The 17517-nt window shown below is 43.4% G+C and overlaps 1 protein-coding gene across 1 annotated transcript; it reads right to left on the reverse strand.

The window, feature by feature from the left end:
• Positions 1-9: 9 nt before the first annotated feature.
• Positions 10-17429, reverse strand: traf2b (Tnf receptor-associated factor 2b). Its single transcript, XM_079735240.1, has 11 exons — positions 17165-17429; positions 14254-14473; positions 12045-12123; positions 11357-11455; positions 9036-9197; positions 8868-8942; positions 5432-5506; positions 4570-4785; positions 2481-2784; positions 1876-2024; positions 10-1102 (listed from the first exon to the last, which is right to left on the reverse strand). Exons 2-11 carry the CDS (start codon positions 14442-14444, stop codon positions 884-886), a joined length of 1569 nt encoding a protein of 522 aa, XP_079591366.1. The 5' UTR covers positions 14445-14473; positions 17165-17429; the 3' UTR covers positions 10-883.
• Between the last annotated feature and the right edge of the window lie 88 nt (positions 17430-17517).

Genomic DNA, 17517 nt, shown 5'->3' on the forward strand with positions numbered 1-17517 from the left:
GCAAATACAAAAAGCATAACACCTTTTATTTATTAGAAAAAATAACTGACTTTTATACGTCTGTGAATTGATTAGTTTAATATTTAGTCGCCAAACGCTATCTAGGAAATCACACCCAAACCATTCTGCACTTCAACTGAAAGTTTTAGATTATACAGTATATTTGCCATTACAAAAACGTTGCAATAAATAAATTGTGTATCAGCAGGTAGGTTGGATTAAACAGTGCAGCCTGTTTCTGCAGGCTGCAAAACCAGGTATTAAATATTGAATCTTATATGATTCTCTGGTGTTGAAGGTACTGTATCGTCACTCAAATGATATCTATAGAGGGAGTTTTTTACAGCCAATAACTTGTTCAGCTTGACACTCCAACTGCAAATAACTTTCAAACATCCGCAACCACCATAAAACCTAACAATAATAATACTAATTTATATTCATTAATATAATATAAGATCCATGTTGGTACATTGTGGAACTATGCTTAAATAACCAATATATTTGGAATATAGGTCAAAGATTATTGGGCTATATTTTAACTGATTAACTTGAGATACTTTCTAACGCAGTCCTCGTTTTGAGTACACACTTTGGAAACCCCTTTCCAACATGTATTATTTAGTTGGAATTTATATGAATGGTTAAGGGTTACACTTTAACTTTACCTGCTGTTAGCAAATCCTAATGACTTTTTAGCATATGCATATATATATATAATATATATTTTATACGATATATATCAATGAAGTCAAAATATATAGTAAGCATTTATGTATAGCTTACATGGATATAATATAATAATATTCTAGATATCTTATTTATATATAATAATCATTAGTCTCGGATTTTATTTTGGCGTAGTGCTTCCACAGTCTACCCCCTAGAGGCCGGTCAGGTCTACGATGGCCTTAATGAAAATGGTGTCATTGCGTAAGTAGGAGCTCTTGCCTGCCAGCTTAGCCAATGGACAGAACAGAGGGCAGCCACTGGCAATGTTCATCTCACTGATTGGCTGCTGGAACGAGGTGGAGGTGACGTCGGGCCGGAAGGCGTCGATGATGTGCTCCCGGTTGTTCTGGTCCAGCAGCATCAAGGTCACCTGGGTGGGAGGAGGTCATTCATTGTAAGACGTCACATGGGTTTTGGTGTAAGGACGCATGAGCAAAGGCAATGTTTACCAAACATCTTCACAGGAACAATGGGTGTGTGTGATTCTTAGTGGGAAACTTTCCTAATGTTGGCACTAACAACAAAGTCATAATGGTCTGATTAAACTTAACAAAGGTGGGGGTTGGATTAACAGGGGAGAATGTTATGGGTTGGCCAAGAAGGAGACCAGCCATGGCCAGAGACTTTCATTTGCAGTGCACTATTTGGGGTTGTGGACAAGAACGCAAGACCACTAAGAATATACACAATAAAGAACTGAGGTGATGGACTTGGCCTCAGTATTAGGCACTAGGCTACAGGGGCGATACATCAACCGGAAGGAGAAAGGGAGCTACCTCTAAGTGCAAGGACAATTAATACCAAGTTAAAATTAACGAGTAGCTAAAGTAAAGAAAGGTTTATCATTTGCAATTATTAAATGGGTTCATTTTTCCCCTCCAGCTGACTGCACCGACTTTGACGTTGATATGTAAAGGGTTTCTACGCACAAATAAAGTAATTGTAACTGATCTCCGCAATGGTGTTGGATGAGGCTTTAGATTGATTGCACAATGCATGCGCCAACGCAGTGCAACCTCACCCGGCACCAGGGTCCAATCGGTCCGACTCGGGCCAGGCGAGGCAGCTCAAACCAGCTATCATCCAAGCACTCCACAGTAATACAAAGACGAGGAGGAGGACGATGAGGATGAGGATGCCTACCTTCTGGCTGAAGGGCCACTTCAGCAGAGCGTCGCACTTCCCCCTCATCACCACGAAGAAGAGGGAGAGGTGGGTGCCTCGGCCCGTCCCGTCTCCGTTCAGGTAGAGCCTCAGACACATCTTGTAGCCGTACTTGCTGGAGTAGAACGCTGCAAAACGGAAAAGGGGGATATCAAGACGTGTGAAGGGGCCGCGATCAAAACGTGCACAACCGGTGGCGTGAATGCGTGCCGTGTGTGCATGCATACCACCGACGGCAGTGTCAGCCCCCTGAAAAACTGAGCAGTCTCTGCGCCAGAAGGCTCGGCACGCACTGGCGGTCACAGTGGAGACGTGAGGAAAGGCATCTGTCCGATAACCAACGATTAGGTCGGAGAAGATCGGACGTCGCTCGGGATGTCCTTGCCCCCGATCGTTTTTTTTTTGGTTGTGTTTTTGTTGATCAATTTAAATAAACAGTCTGAAATTTGTGCATTTTAATTGCTGTGAAATAATGACATAGATGGCCAACAGTAACCACCCCAAAGGGCCAGGACTTCCCGAGCGACGTCCGATCACCCCCGACGTAGTGACGATAGCGTCTCTCTCTGAGCACGGCGTCGTACCTGGCGAGAACATGGCGGGCGTGCGGCCGGCCAGCGCGTCCTGCCGGCGGCGCAGGAACTCGGAGATCTTCCAGACAAAGACGCCGTCGAACGTGCAGGACTGCATCTCGCGCAGCAGCTGCTCCGTCTCGGCCAGCTGCAGGTCGCGCATGGTCAGCATGCGCTCCAGCTGCCGCACCTTGTTGCCCAGGTTCTCCATCTTGTCCTGGTCCAGGCGGTGCTGGTGGGAGTACGCCTCCAGTGTGACCGAGTTGTGCTCCACCTCGCGGTTCAGCACGCACACGATGTGCTCCAGGGCGCTCACCTGGAGAGGGTAAAGCGGTGGTTTTAGGGGCTTCCCTTGGGCTGGAGGTGATTTGTTTTATTCAAACAGGCTATGAGGTGATGTCTGGTGGTTTTGTTGGCAGACGCTGATGATAGGGGATCTACAGTGACGAGTTTGAGACGTTTCAATCTTCGTGCAGTACACATTATTATATGTATGTATGTATGTATGTATGTATGTATGTATGTATGTATGTATGTATGTATGTATATATATATATATATATATATATATATATAAAAACACAGTATACATTTTTATGGAAATTGTTGGCATTATGGGCAGGAGAGACCAGAGAGACCAGAAAGCTGGTCGAGGAGAGAGGGAATGACTTGTAACGTAGCCAGGGTCAGGATCAAACCTGGGTCGCTTTAAGGGGTATTGCCTACATGGTTAGTGCAACGGTTGTGTTGTAATGCCATGAATACTATTCAAAGACAAAGATCCGCGGTTAACAGAAGTTTGCCCTTCCTTGAATGTCCTTTGATCTCAAATTCCACAGGAAGGCATTCTAGTGATACTGCACGCACTTGTGGTACACAGTGCGCTGTATTTAAATGAAAAAAACGCATCAAATGACTTGATGTTCTCAGATATACAGAAATGTATACCTGCAGCAGTAATGCAGAAAATAGAAATCAGCTTATTGGATTGTTACGTATTTTAAGTACATAAGCTGCCCCCACATAGCCACAAGGGGAGCAGGACCAACATATAAGCTGCAATAACTACTCCAGCCACAGATGGCAGCACCTTTAGACAGGTGAGGAAGCCGGAGCCAATGCGTTACATAGGCCACGCCTACTTCACATAGACCACGCCTACTTGATACAAACGGGGAGCGGGAGTCAGATGAGATCAGAGACACATGGCAGACCCGTTGACAGCCCCCGGGGAAAGCCGCCCAGGGCTGGAAGATAGCTCTGTGGTATCGCTCTCCACGCGTGTTAAATACAATTCCCTCCTTTTGCTTCATAGTTACCATACCGAAATACTTTAACAAATAAAGTGAGTTAAAAGCGACCCGGATTTAACTACCTTCTTCAAGAACACGACAGGATGTCAATATGGCTTTTGGGGTGGGAGAGTTTAAAATAATTGTTTGCTGAACGTCGACAATATTAAAAATATGTTGTGTCGGTGTCAACTGTTTCATCAACTGCAGCCGGGAGTGTGTGGTTAGCGGGGGGGGGGGGGGGGGGGGTCAATCAGCCTCCCCTGGTCTGAGGCAGGCTGATTAGGCTCTGGGGCAGGCTGCATCCCTGTGGTGCATTGATCAAGGAACACAGGATGAACCAGCCCTAACCACACACCTTCAGGGGAAGGGTGCCGACATGTCAATGTTTAACATCCGCTCTGCCTGGAACCATGGGTCCAACCCGCTCGTAAACCGGTTTGTAATACAAACAACCTATGTCCTGGGCGGTGCAGCACTCAAGCACATTCACGGGAGTGCCATGAGGCAATAGAGCTTGTACGAACCAGTTTAACAAACTGTCACAGGCAGTGTGGACGCTAACCACTGACATGTCAGAGCTCTTCCTCCTGAGTGTGGGTGGCGATGACCTGGTGTGTCCTGTGTGCCTTGCTCCCCCGTTGCTCCCCCGTTGCACCACAGGTGTGACGCCTCCCCCCCTCCCCCAGAGTCTAAACAGCCTGTGGCCAGGCTGCCTGAACCAGCCATCCACCACAAACAACAGCAACTTACAATAAGTACATTTGACATAAGAAGCAAAACAATATATCACACACACACACACACACCTTCTTGTCCAGGTCGACGGCGGCCGGAGTGGCCCTGGCCCCCCCGTGGGCTCCCTCCTCAGGAGCCCGGTACAGGCAGCCAGGGTCCTCCTGCCAGTCCAGGGCGGGCAGGCCGTCGGCCCGCCCGTGGACGAGGGACAGCACCGTGGCCAGCAGCAGGCGCAGGTGCTCCACGGTGCTGGCCTGCTCATGGTCGCTGGGCTTGCCGTTCTCTATCTGGGGACGGAAGGGAGAGGAAGGGAAGAACACATGGGTTGACATTTTGTTGTTCATTTTCTTGAGTTGAGGTTGAGCTTTGGGGAATTTTCTAGCATTGCACTGCGTTAATTGTATGCAGATCCATAATAAGGTCTCAACGATGTAAATTAATTCCTTCTCATTCATAGATATCATTGACACGTTTTGCATATTAAAGCTCGCAATGTAAATTCAAAGCATGCAAAACATCAACTGTGAGGCAGTGAGTAGATGCATGGGCTGGCCTTTGATAACCTATATCCTTCTTGGCTACGAGGCATTCGCACGAAATGTGCGATTGAAGATAAAGGTTTCGCAATGTGATGTGAAAATGATAATGGCAAGTTCTCATTTGAATGTTCTCTTAGTTGCATTTTTAAATCCTCTGGGTGCTTATTTTTGTATTTCGTGAATGTGTGCACAATTCAGAGGAAATTTGACACAGATTAAAAGGCAATCTTAAGGATTGATCTCCAGAAAAGAGGCAGAGAGTTACTGAATTAAATTAAATGAATATATACTGAATATGGCAGTTGAGACCCACAATAACCGTATCAAAGGAACTGGTTCTTGGCAGCTAAAGGCCAATGATTACCATTTCAAATGAACCATCTGTTGGACCTACCACAGCTTTACAGCCCACTTCGCTGAAAGGACAGGCCGTTTTTGACTTGGCACAAGATCTGCTGTGGTCGTTGAACTGCAGATTAGAGAGTGGGTGGGGGAGAGAAAGAGTAAAAAGAAAAGAGAAAGAGTAAGCACCATCATCAAGATAACCCAGCAATGAGTTCACAAGCTGCTAAACATTAACCCTTTCTGCAATGACAAGCCCACTGTTAAAGGATAATTTATTTTACAACCTGGACCACCTTGCCTGTCAGTCACAGGTGTGTGAATAACACACTAATGGACATTTTCCGCCTGTGGAATCTCTTTACCACTCCTCACACCCCAACAACATGTACCATTTCAAGCTAACATTTTGGCTTAGATTAATTGACTTGCCATTCAAGTCAATGGAACGCCAATCATTTGTCCTATCAGGATTTATCCATTTACTTGAGCATACATTTACTGCATATTGGTGGTCCTCTTTGACTCAACTGATAGAGCAGGGCATTAACACTGAGAGGGTTATGAGTCTGATAGTTCTCCTCACTCCCTAAGGTCTTCACCAAGATCTTCAACCTGTCCCTGTCGAAATCCATAATCCCACCGTGCCTGAATTCAGCCACCATCATCCCACTGCCAAAAGAGCCTGTCATCAGCGACCTTAATGACTACCGCCAGGTCCCTCCTACACCAGCTATGAGGAAGTGTGGTGTGTGACGGGTCCAGCACCCACCTTCGACCCACACCAGTTTGCCTACAGAGCAAATAGGTCCACGGAGGATGCCATCGTCACTGCTCTTCAAACTGCACTGAGCCACCTCAAACACCACGGGAGCTATGTGAGGATGCTTTTCATTGACTTTAGCTCTGCCTTCAAAGCCATCATCCGCAGCAGACTGGTCACCAAACTCATGGACTTAGGACTCTCCCAACCCGTCAGACCGTCAGACTGGGCCCTGAACTCTCCACCCCATCACACTCAGTCAGCACCGGCATCCCGCAGGGCTGTGTGTTGAGTCCCCTCCTCTACACCCTCTACACCCATGATTTTGCCCCCTCCCTCTTCACAAACGCCATTGTCAAGTTTGCGGACGACACAACTGTGGTTGGACTTATCTCAGGAGGAGATGAGACAGCCTACAGGGAGGAAGTTCAAAGACTGGCAGTGTGGTGTTCAGAAGAACAAAGGAAATCATCATAGACTTCCGTAAGAACAGTGCAGGCCCCCCCAACCCCTCCTCATAAATGGGTACTGTGTGGAAAGAGTTTCAGACTTTAGATTCCTGGCCACACACACATCACAGAGGATCTCTCCTGGACTATAAACGCAACCACAGTAGTCAAGAAAGTACAATAACGTATAACTGTATCTCCAGGCTGCTGTTTGTGTCTTTTGCACCTTACTATAGTGCAGCTTTTATCTACCTCAAAACACTGGGAATATTCTATTCTGTAAAATGTATACACTGTCTGTTTGTTTATGTTGTGTTCATTTGTTGTTGTCTTTTTGCACTATTATGAGATTATGTCATATGTTGTGTGGTAAATATATTAAAGGAGACATATTATGGTGTTTTCCCAACAAGTAAACATAGTATACGAGTTCCAGAAAAAATGTTTTTGAAGCTGTTAGCTGGAAATAGCTTTTAGGGAAAAAAAATCTTGTCTACCGCTATTCCCCTCTGTTTCAGCCCCTTCAGAATGCACTGTTTCTGTTGTCTGTAGCTCTAATGCAAATGAGCTCCTGCCCATTGACCAGTGAGCTGTCAGACTGAACCACAGCTTTGAGGAGAAGTGATTGTTGCCGTTTGCGGACTCCTGGAGCTCTATATGTATATAATATAATGTAAAAATAATATTATTATTATTTATTACACGGGTCTTCTCAATGCCGTGGAACACTCCGTTCACTTGAATGGGCCCTTCAAAACTTCGGGCGGTGAATTATATTTGATAATTCCCTGTTGCTAAGTATAATTGACTGCTGTCAAGGAAAGTACATTTTTTGGCCGTCTTTCGTATCACTCCGCAAGTAGTCCGGTAACTTATCAACCCCAGTGTACTCGGTTGCCAAACAACGTCAACGTCTTTGGCGGACTATTTCTCTGCTGATCAACCCTACAAGTGGTGGTAACAATTTTTTTTTAAAAAGACACACCTTTTGAAGTTTTTTTTTTTTGGCAAGTAGCCATGTAATAAGCAGGATAATGTATAGAACGTCGCCAGTCATTATCGAAAATAAGCCTCTTCAGGGCGAAGCAAGACACCTTCGCTTCGCGTCGGTGCCCTGTTCGCCCTGTCGGGGCTTATTTTCCCGATAATGACCGAAGTTCTATACATTATCCCTCAATAATATATAAGTATGTATATAATACTATATCTAATATCATGGCCAAAAGCTATGTGCGTCTCGGATGATATTTTGAATCATAAAGACTGCGTCTGATGTCTCTGGTACTTCCACAACAAGTAAAGACTCGTAGTGGGGGTTATATCGGCCATGGTTGTGAAGTATTGGGGGAAAGGAACTTTGGCCTTGAATCTCTGAAGTCCATATTGAACCGCGACATGGAGGAGAAAGGGATTGTGCTCCCGGAGCTGAGCTGCCGGACTGCCGCCAGAGCTTCGGCGGCAGTCTGGCAGCTCCATCAGACTCCCTGCCAGGCAGTCCCATGGCAAACTGACAGATTAGACATCTATGTTTGTATGGAATATCCCTGTTTCTGAAATGTGCGAACATCTCTGTCCAGCGCTCGTCTACTGGTCCACAAAATCTTAGCTATGCTCTGATTGGAGGGGGATGGGGAAGTGGGAGGCAATATTCAAATGTGCCCCCTTCCTACGTAGGAGGGGGCGTCGAAACTGACCCGCCCGTTTGGTAACTGTAGGCGGGGTACTTTCAGGAATGCATATCTCACTCAAAAAATCATGTACAGACTTTTTTCAAAGTTTGTATGCCTGTGGGAGCACCAGAGACCCAAAACAACACCCCAAATCCCAGGAAAAGTGTTGTTTTCATAATATGTCCCCTTTAATAGCACATTTGGAGTATGGGGAAACGCACTTTCGGTCCTCTATGTAACTTATTGCAAGGTCGGTCTGACAATAAAGTTCACTTTGACTTTGACATTTCACAAGCCCCTTAAAAAACATCCTGAATGTACCATTTGAACTACAAAAAAAAAACTGGACTACACTACTGTACAATACCGTTGACCTCAGCTGCTATTCTTATTTAACCGTTTATTTTATCTTTACTTGTTATTTGTATATTTTATCTTTATTTGTTATACATATGTTTTTTAACTTTCTTATATATTCAAACTGTGTTGTTGTGAGTCACATCGTCTGGACGACATTTCAATTTCGCTGTACTATGTGAAATGACAATAAAGAGAATTCTATTCTATTCTATACCGAGTACCGGGATTCAATAACGACCTACAAACCTTTTCTCTGGGGATTTTCTTCTTACCGCAATCCTTGCACTGCAGAGGAAACTTCACACAGGTCTCATCATGGGCCTGCAACGGAACAAGCCAGGGCATCAGTCATGTGTGGCCGTGGTGCAGTACACGATTACGTCTGATCACACCCAGTGAAACGTTCTCACGTACCTTTATTTCGTTGTAGGTGAAGCTCACTTTGCAGTACTTGCAGTTCAACGTTCTCGCTTCACATTCTCTGTCGGCGTGCCGTTCCCTATCTATGCGCAGGATTAAGTTCTTGCAGGCCTCGCACTGGACCTGTTCATATTCACAGAGGCCTTCGTGTTGCGCCTGAAAGGAGAAAAATACAATGATTGTGGTTTTATTCATCTTTTCTATTTTGCATCGGTGTATTAAATAAGGTGCTGTAAGTAGGATTCAAGAGTTGTAAAGAGAGAGACAGAGCGGAAAAGAGCCAACCAAAAAATGGACAACAACCAAAGAAAGTAATCCAAACCACTCAGGGAACAGATGCACAGATTGGTCAGAAATGACCCGGGAGCGATCTAAGATCTAAAACGACTCATACAGAGGCCGGAGTAATCATCTCAAAACAGAAACTGTACGCAGTTGAGGTAGAAGGGTATAGGTTGGTTGAGGTGTGACCTTAATCTCACACATACTTTAAACCTACAGTCGCCTGCTCCAACAGGCTCATGCACTGAATAGTAATAACATAAGCATGCACCTGTGCATACACATTCCCCCTTTTGGTTCCTTATGACACTGAGGTTTTTTGCTGACTACACCATAAAGTAGCGATTTAGAATAAATTAAACCTTGGGGGCGCCCCGGTGGCTCAGTCCTGATCACAGTGACCCGGATTCCTAACTATCTCACTCTATAATAAAGCATAAAAATGCTAAAATAAATCTTTAGAATAAATGAAACTTTGAAGCATTAGTGAAGGTGTAGTAAATAGTGACTTACTACTATGGAGTACATTTATTAATTATGAAGCATTGTTCATTCATAGATACTCATGAGTAAGATATTTATAATCTGATTAAATGATTGATAAGATTATAAAATAATGGTTTATCAAGTACCAATGCCGCAGTACCAAGTACTGCGGCAAGTAATTAAAGCAGTAAGGCATTGATAGTCCTCACCTTAGATAAGCTCACACAAGATGTAACTCATGCTTTCTGTTTACCTGAACTAAACATGAATTACAGCATTTAGTGTTTCAAAAACATGAACATGTTAAATAGTTTGTAAATCCTCAGTTTATGCTTTATAAATGTTCTTATAAGTCTTTTTCTCATTATCTTCATAGCTAATGAGGATTCATGTATGAACACTTTATAAATGCTGAATTCACAATGAACTCACTATTAACTACTGCTTTACTAAGGCTTCAAACTGGCAATCATTCTAAAGTGCCAACCACTTCAGAATAACTAGATAACTTATTCTTTATGTTTTAAATCATGCATTAGTGTTCGGGTGGTAGAATTCTCGTCTGTTTCCCACCGATGCAAAACACTCTCAAATGTTCCATCTGGTATAAATAAAGCTCAGCTCTTCCCTTAACCTCCTTGGTTAAACTTCCAGTGAGACGTAGATAGTAAAGTAGGGGTTAACATATAGGACAGTATCGATGCTTATATTTCCTATTACTTAATGATAACCCCCAAGACCTGTGAGAAATGACTGTCGGAAATAACAAAGCGACACCACACAGGGAAACCATCAACAATTCTCACAAATCCACTTTTTGCGGGCATTGTACGTCCATGAATCCGCCCCATTGTGCATTGTGCTAAACTCGTGGTACTGGTAAGAAATCCCCACTTGAATATAGCATTGAAACCCGGCAGTTCCCTTAACACACAATGATAGCAGGCCATAACCGCCTGCTATCATTGTTAGGAAATGGACAACATTCCCCAAGTGATGAAGTATCACGAGTCAATGACCCAAATAACCATTTCACTTTAATTGGCACTGTTACACCAGTTCCTCTTCCACATCACCAGTAATCATGATTAGACGTACATTGCATGTTCTTCTGGTGTTCCCCCCCCCCCACACGGTACTTTTCCACTGTGTGTTGTTGACATATGAGCTACTAGGCCTGGTGGGGGTTTGGTGTGGTGGGGACTTTCCAGCCTGCTGTGTTACGTTTCACTTCCTTTTCACAACGGCCAGTTCACCCGTAACAGAAACTCACCACAGGGCTGCAGCCTCAGCTCCTGAATCCACCGTGAACTTCTATTTTCTGTTCTTTTTCCATTATATGTACTAGGAATCTCCATTTCAAACAAAACCTCCCTCAATTTCATAAAAGAAAGTCAACAGACAGAGTCAACAGAGAGTTATGTTTGTTTTGTGCTTTTTACCAAACAGAGCAAATAAGGCTGATTGAACTCAATTAAAGCCCAAAAGAAACCAAATTAATGCCAGACGTTTTAGGACCATTTTGGGATACATCTTTTCCGTCTCACCTCATACTCTTTCACTGAACCCGTCCAACTGCATCCTTGGTGGAGACACCTGGCTGGCAGGCTGGCGATCTCCCTGCCAGCAGCATTGTCTGGGAAAGCCTGTCGAACGAATCAGAGCAAGAACACATCGTAATCAACAAGAGAATACTCGCATACAAGAAGTCTAGCCCTGAGTAATTACTACCTACGTGTGGTCGCTTTGTTCTTCTAATAGGAAACTAAAAGGGAGTACTTTTAGTCTATGCAGAAACGGGCAGGGGGGGGGTTCCCCCTTAATTGTTGATTCAATTTCCTTCAAGTGGATGAACAAAAAGTCCCTCACGGCATCCGGTTCCTGTTTGCATTTTTATTCTTATAAAAATAGATTATCTCAGTTGTCATGGTTTAAAGACAAAGCAGTTTCACATGCCGGCAACTCCACACAGACTGAGAATAGGTGGATATATTTAGGCAAGAAAATAGTTGACATGACAGAACATGTCTATTAGAATTGATTATAATAAATAAATATAATTGAGTTTAAACTTGTTTTCATACTCTGTGTGTGTGTGCGTGTGTGTGTGTGTGTGTGTGTGTGTGTGTGTGTGTGTGTGTGTGTGTGTGTGTGTGTGTGTGTGTGTGTGTGTGTGTGTGTGTGTGTGTGTGTGTGTGTGATCATGACAACAGCAGTCAAGACGTCATTGCTTACCTGGTCGCTGTTCAGAATGGACATAGGCTCCTCGTATATCTCCTCCTGGCGACAGGCTTCACAAGGCTTGGGACCAGAGCTAACAAATAAGACAGGTTTATCACTTTACAGCACACTAGCATGCCATGTGGGTCGCTCGTTGGGAAATTACAGCCAACTATGAAAACAATGTCCATCGTTGATGGATTACACAGTTTAGCGTTACAGCCCTGATAAGGCACAGATAAGATCATATAGATGCAGTTGTTAAGTCGTAATTGAAGTACAGAACTCCAATATTCAGTTTAGATGCTGTATGCTGTAAGAAAAAAGGGTTTCCAGTGTTATGAACACTTTATTATTGGTTACATTTGTGTGTGTGGGTTTGGCAGTTTGAGGTAAAGTAATGATAGGGTTTGAAGAAAATAATCAATGGGCAGGGCTGGATACTGGAATAGCAATACAAAGTTGTATTTATGATGGTTAAAATGTATTGAGATCTTCATTCCAAACCCTGACTGTCCCTTTCCACAAAATAATGAGTATGATAACCTGTATGACGGATACTGATTCTCAAGTAGACATTCCAGTGTGTTTGAGTACTTCTTGGTAAATCAGTGCTTTATCTTGGTTTTAAAAAGGAATGAGCAATTATTATTGATCATGCTTTACCTCGAAGCTTATATTGATGATCATTAAATCATATTTAGCACTCTTCTGTTTACATGAACATTAAAGATAATCTATCAAGTTAGACTAAATGAACCTTTCCGAGTTAAGATATCACGGTAATACTACAATTCTACAAATTATATTGTTCGATTTGAATCTATCATAATGTTTATTTAAAAGAAGATGAGGTCATCAAAATAATTAGATCATTTCAACATTGCCCTAATTTGGTTGTTTTGGATAATTTCCCTTCTCGTCAACAAGACTGGGACTTTCAGGGTTATTCAAGTTCTCATGAGAAGAAATAAGGAAGCTTATGACATTCAAGCTAATAATGAATCGCCCCTTAGCTAGTTACTGGACTGAGTGGAAGAAAAGAACACAGTTACTGTGTGAACCTAAATGCCCCCTCAAATGATAGAGCTAGGGGCTTTTTGGTCCCATTTAACTCTATAACTACACCAGCTATATATCAGCTCTACACCACCTTTAAAAACACCATCTAATACTTAATTTGAAGACCAGGTTCTCACAAGTCACAATTTCCACAAATTGTTTATACATACAGGGGCTGCACAATATATATCAATGTTAAATCGATATTGGGATGTGAGACTAGACATTTAAACTCATATTCATATTGTAAGCTTGGCAATATATATATATATATATATATATATATATATATATATATATATATATATATATATATATATATATAGTAAAAAAACTCTTTAGTTTCACTTGAAACAGGTTTAATAACTTGGAGTTGTTAATAAAGTGAGAAATACAAATTTCATTTATAATATATTAAATTCACACAGGAGCATAAAAAATAGGCTTTACCATTTCGTTATTTCGTATAGACTATTTATTGATTGATTTACCAGAAAACATGATATATGGTGATATATATCGTTATCGGGATATCAAATGACCTTAATCCGGATGGAAGATTTGACTAGATCGCCCAGCCCTAGTTGAAGTAGGGCTTATTATAGTTGCGGCAAGTTAGCTCTGCTCTATTCCATTCCCACGCACGAGACTAATCTAATTGAAGCGTTCCATTGGACGAAGGGGTCCCCTGTGTGCCTACAACACCAACATATCAACCAATACACCAATGTATTAGTAATCAATTCACAATACATTCATGTATTAATAAACAATTAATACGTCAGTGATCTTTTTTGTTTTTTTTTTGCGTGAAAAGGGGTTAATGTGAGAAGCCGACCAAAAGGGATGCGTTGCGCCCCGAAGGAACGGGACACCGGTCTTCGTATTAAAACAAGCGCCAAGCGTCACGTGATCGTGTGACAGCAGCAGCACAGCACTAGCACACGCCAGCGGCAGATCTATCCATTAAAGAACAGCCCTGAGGTCAACGGAGAAACAAATAAAAAGCGAAGTCAGGTCCGCCGTCCCGGGCCGGGGGGGTTGTCATTCTGTCTGAGCATGCCCAGGAACAGGTGCAGTGGGAGAGGAAGAGGAGAAACAAAACAAAAAGGGGGTGGCTTTAGCACACAGGTGGGCAAAGACTGCCCCGGGGGGGGTCTACCTGGTGAGCAGGCGGAGGCAGTGGACACAGAAGCGGTGTCCGCACATAGCCTGGACCGGCTTCCTCAGCACCTGGCGGCACTGCTGGCATTTGTACTTGTCCTCCATGGGCACCGACAGCACGCTGAGAGGGATGCCCGGCAGGGAGACGCATGGTGAAGGGCTGCAGCAGTCTACCGAGATGTGGGCCATTGTTCTCCATCAAACGCACCGGCTGAGCCCTGGGGCACGCACAGACACAGCACGGAAACAAGGTCAAACTCAGTTCTGTTTATTGATTGTAATCAAGTGTAGGAGAAGACAATAACTTCAGCAACTGGGGAGCGTTAAGACGCCAGGTTCAACTGGGACAAAGGTGCGAAACAGCGCAACGTTAAACTGGACAGCGGCCCGTCCCAGCGGCACAACCGTCCTGCTCTACAACAAAGATCCACCATAAGTCCCTCGGGGGGGGAAACGCAGCTGAGCTCAATCCCATGTAGCCATCCTTCTGTGCAGCTGTTAGACCTTATGGGAACATACACCGCCCCCGAGTATCCTGCCAGCTCCTCTGTTCATTCATCCCGGCTTCTCCTCTTAACAACGGCCTCTTATCCCGCAGGGCTCTGTCCTGCCTACTCCGTTAGCCTGCATCCTGTCCAGAGCCACTCAGGCCGCGGCTTTGCTGTCTCCACAACTCGCCTGCCAATGGACTGTATTGCTTGCTTGCACAAGAGGTTCCCTTTTAAAAGCGTCAGCAGTGTGCGGTCCGCCGCTGCCGTAATGTTTCTATAGTGTATATCTGTTGGTCTACTCTATTGGGAGCACTCACGTTTGCAACCGTCCCTTCCGAACAGAGTTTTATCCACCTCTGCACACACACACACACACACACACACACACACACACACACACACACACACCCCTGCTTTGTCTAGTCAAAGTTCAAGCATGTTTGGTAAGGTCAAAGTTTACCCTTAGATAGGAACTGCACAACCCTAGGTCCAGTCATCTCCACCCACCATACCATGCATTTGGAAAAATGCAATGGGTGTGCGACTCAAATTGAATCAAGCCTGTTGTTTCTTTATATTCCACCTATACTTGACTGTTGCTAGGGACTCAAGCTCCCCCTATGGGGCCGTCGCCCTGGGAGCCACATGTTACTATGACTTCCCGCTACTGCCGCTGCCAATTACATGCAGCCTCTCTGCCAGAACCAGAGACAAAAACAAAACACAAGCAGGGGGAATTTAGGAAACCTAACCACCCATGACCAAATACTCAACAAAGCAATGTTTTGTCCACACACACAAAAAAATAATAATACCACAAGACAAAAAAGAGGCAAAACTATCCCTTGGAGGTTTCTACTTCTAGTTTGTATTATAAATCCCCAATTCAATGACGTTACAAATGGTGAAAGCAGTTGGGAGTCAGGCCATTGTGCGAGATTGTTGTCATGGGACAACCAACCATACAACCAACAGAAATCAGCCATCCCCAAAGGATTCAGGTGGTAACAGAATGCCTACAGGATACTGGCCAGGATACACCCGTTTGCACAAACACAGCTATTCTGTAACTACAAGGCGTGCAACTTGAATGAAGCTTGGTACAACTTATAATTAGTCTATACCACAGGCATGACACACAATGTTAACCCGTAGGGAGATGACATTTCTGAGAGGAACCAGGGGGAAACATACAGAATCACAAGCTAGCAAATTCTCTAATATTATATACCATGTCATGGAAAAGAGAGGAAATTATTCTGTACATAGTCACCATCTCACACAAAACCAGTGGACCACATTGCATGAAACCTATGGACCAATGAACATACACCCCACACTTAGTGGAAGCAATGATGAATGGCCTCTTGGATGGATGGCCGATGACATACACACATTAGCATCCGATAGTCTACAGAGTACACACTCACATTCTTATACTTAGAACAAAATTCATTAAAATAGTTTACAAACAGGATTAGTGGGTGTGAAAACCTGGGCACTTTATAGACACAATTAGTGTGTTTTAGAAAAAACGTGTTGACTGATTTGTTCATAAATGGGCAAGACTACAGAATCAACCACCATCAGTTGAAATTGATAAAATAGCCTCTTTCCAAAGTTTCAATGTTTGTAAAGTAATTACAACATCAGTAGTGCAGCCACAATATACAGAGAGATACTCAACACTGCAGTTATATTTTAGTTAGTTTAATTAGTAATATGTAAATGTGATTTGTGTGTATGTGTTTGTTCATTAGTTAATGCTGTAAAAGTTATTATATAACATTAGCATAACTGTTAATCAATAGCTTATCTTACAATATCATTATTATCGTAGTTAACATGAACAGCATTAGTGAGTGATTACTAGACTAGATTATTATTACTATTAGGTTACGGTTAACTAACTGAGTTCTTTGTTACTTAATTCTTATTACTGCATTTACTAATGAAAATGAAAAGATTAACCTTATAAAGTGTGACCATGTATATATCTGAAACAAGTTAGAACTCATTCTTACTACGATTCGTAACAAAAATAACGTGGAGGTTTTTATTATTTAAAGGGAACAACTTCCTGGACTGGTAACGTCTACTTTACTGCTTTCTTGCCACATGATCCGTAGCATTGTTGTGCTTTACAATGTCTAAAACCAAACACCTAAACCGTGAAACTATCCAAACGAACTCAACTACGCTTTATCGAAGTCCTTAACCATTCAAACACGTTTTAAACGCTTTCAGAAACAGGCTTTTACAACCTTGTGTGTGTATACCACCGACTCCCCTCACTGTACTTCGCGTGATCTCTGGCGCTCTCGCAGTATGTTACCGCCATGGCAGTACAGCCTGGTTCATGAGGGCTTCTCTCCGCCGCCCCAGCAGCGCGTAAACAAGGTAGGACAAGGTACTCACCCGCAGTCCAAAGCAGTCCGTGTCGCGTCCCGTGCTGTGCATTCACATTAGTTCGTGCTGGGGACGTTACTGGTGTTCATCGACGCTGTAACCGTTGGCAGCGGGGAACGTTTAGTAGGCGGATCGGTTAAAAGTTGAATATCAACTTCCGCCGAGTAATTTTAGCGTTACAAAGAACGAAACTGTCCGGGGATACATTTATCGACTGCTTACTTTTTGATTTAGTTTTGTTCTTAGGGTAAATTAACGTGTAACCTATGACGTGGTGGTATTATTTTAAGTCGTTTAATCATGGGGATCCCCAGTCTTGTAACCGGGGTTATTTGCAACCGGGGTTCTTTCAGAAGGGCTAG

The sequence above is a fragment of the Pollachius pollachius genome (assembly GCF_949987615.1).
Source record: "Pollachius pollachius genome assembly, chromosome: 4".
NCBI lineage: Eukaryota > Metazoa > Chordata > Actinopteri > Gadiformes > Gadidae > Pollachius > Pollachius pollachius.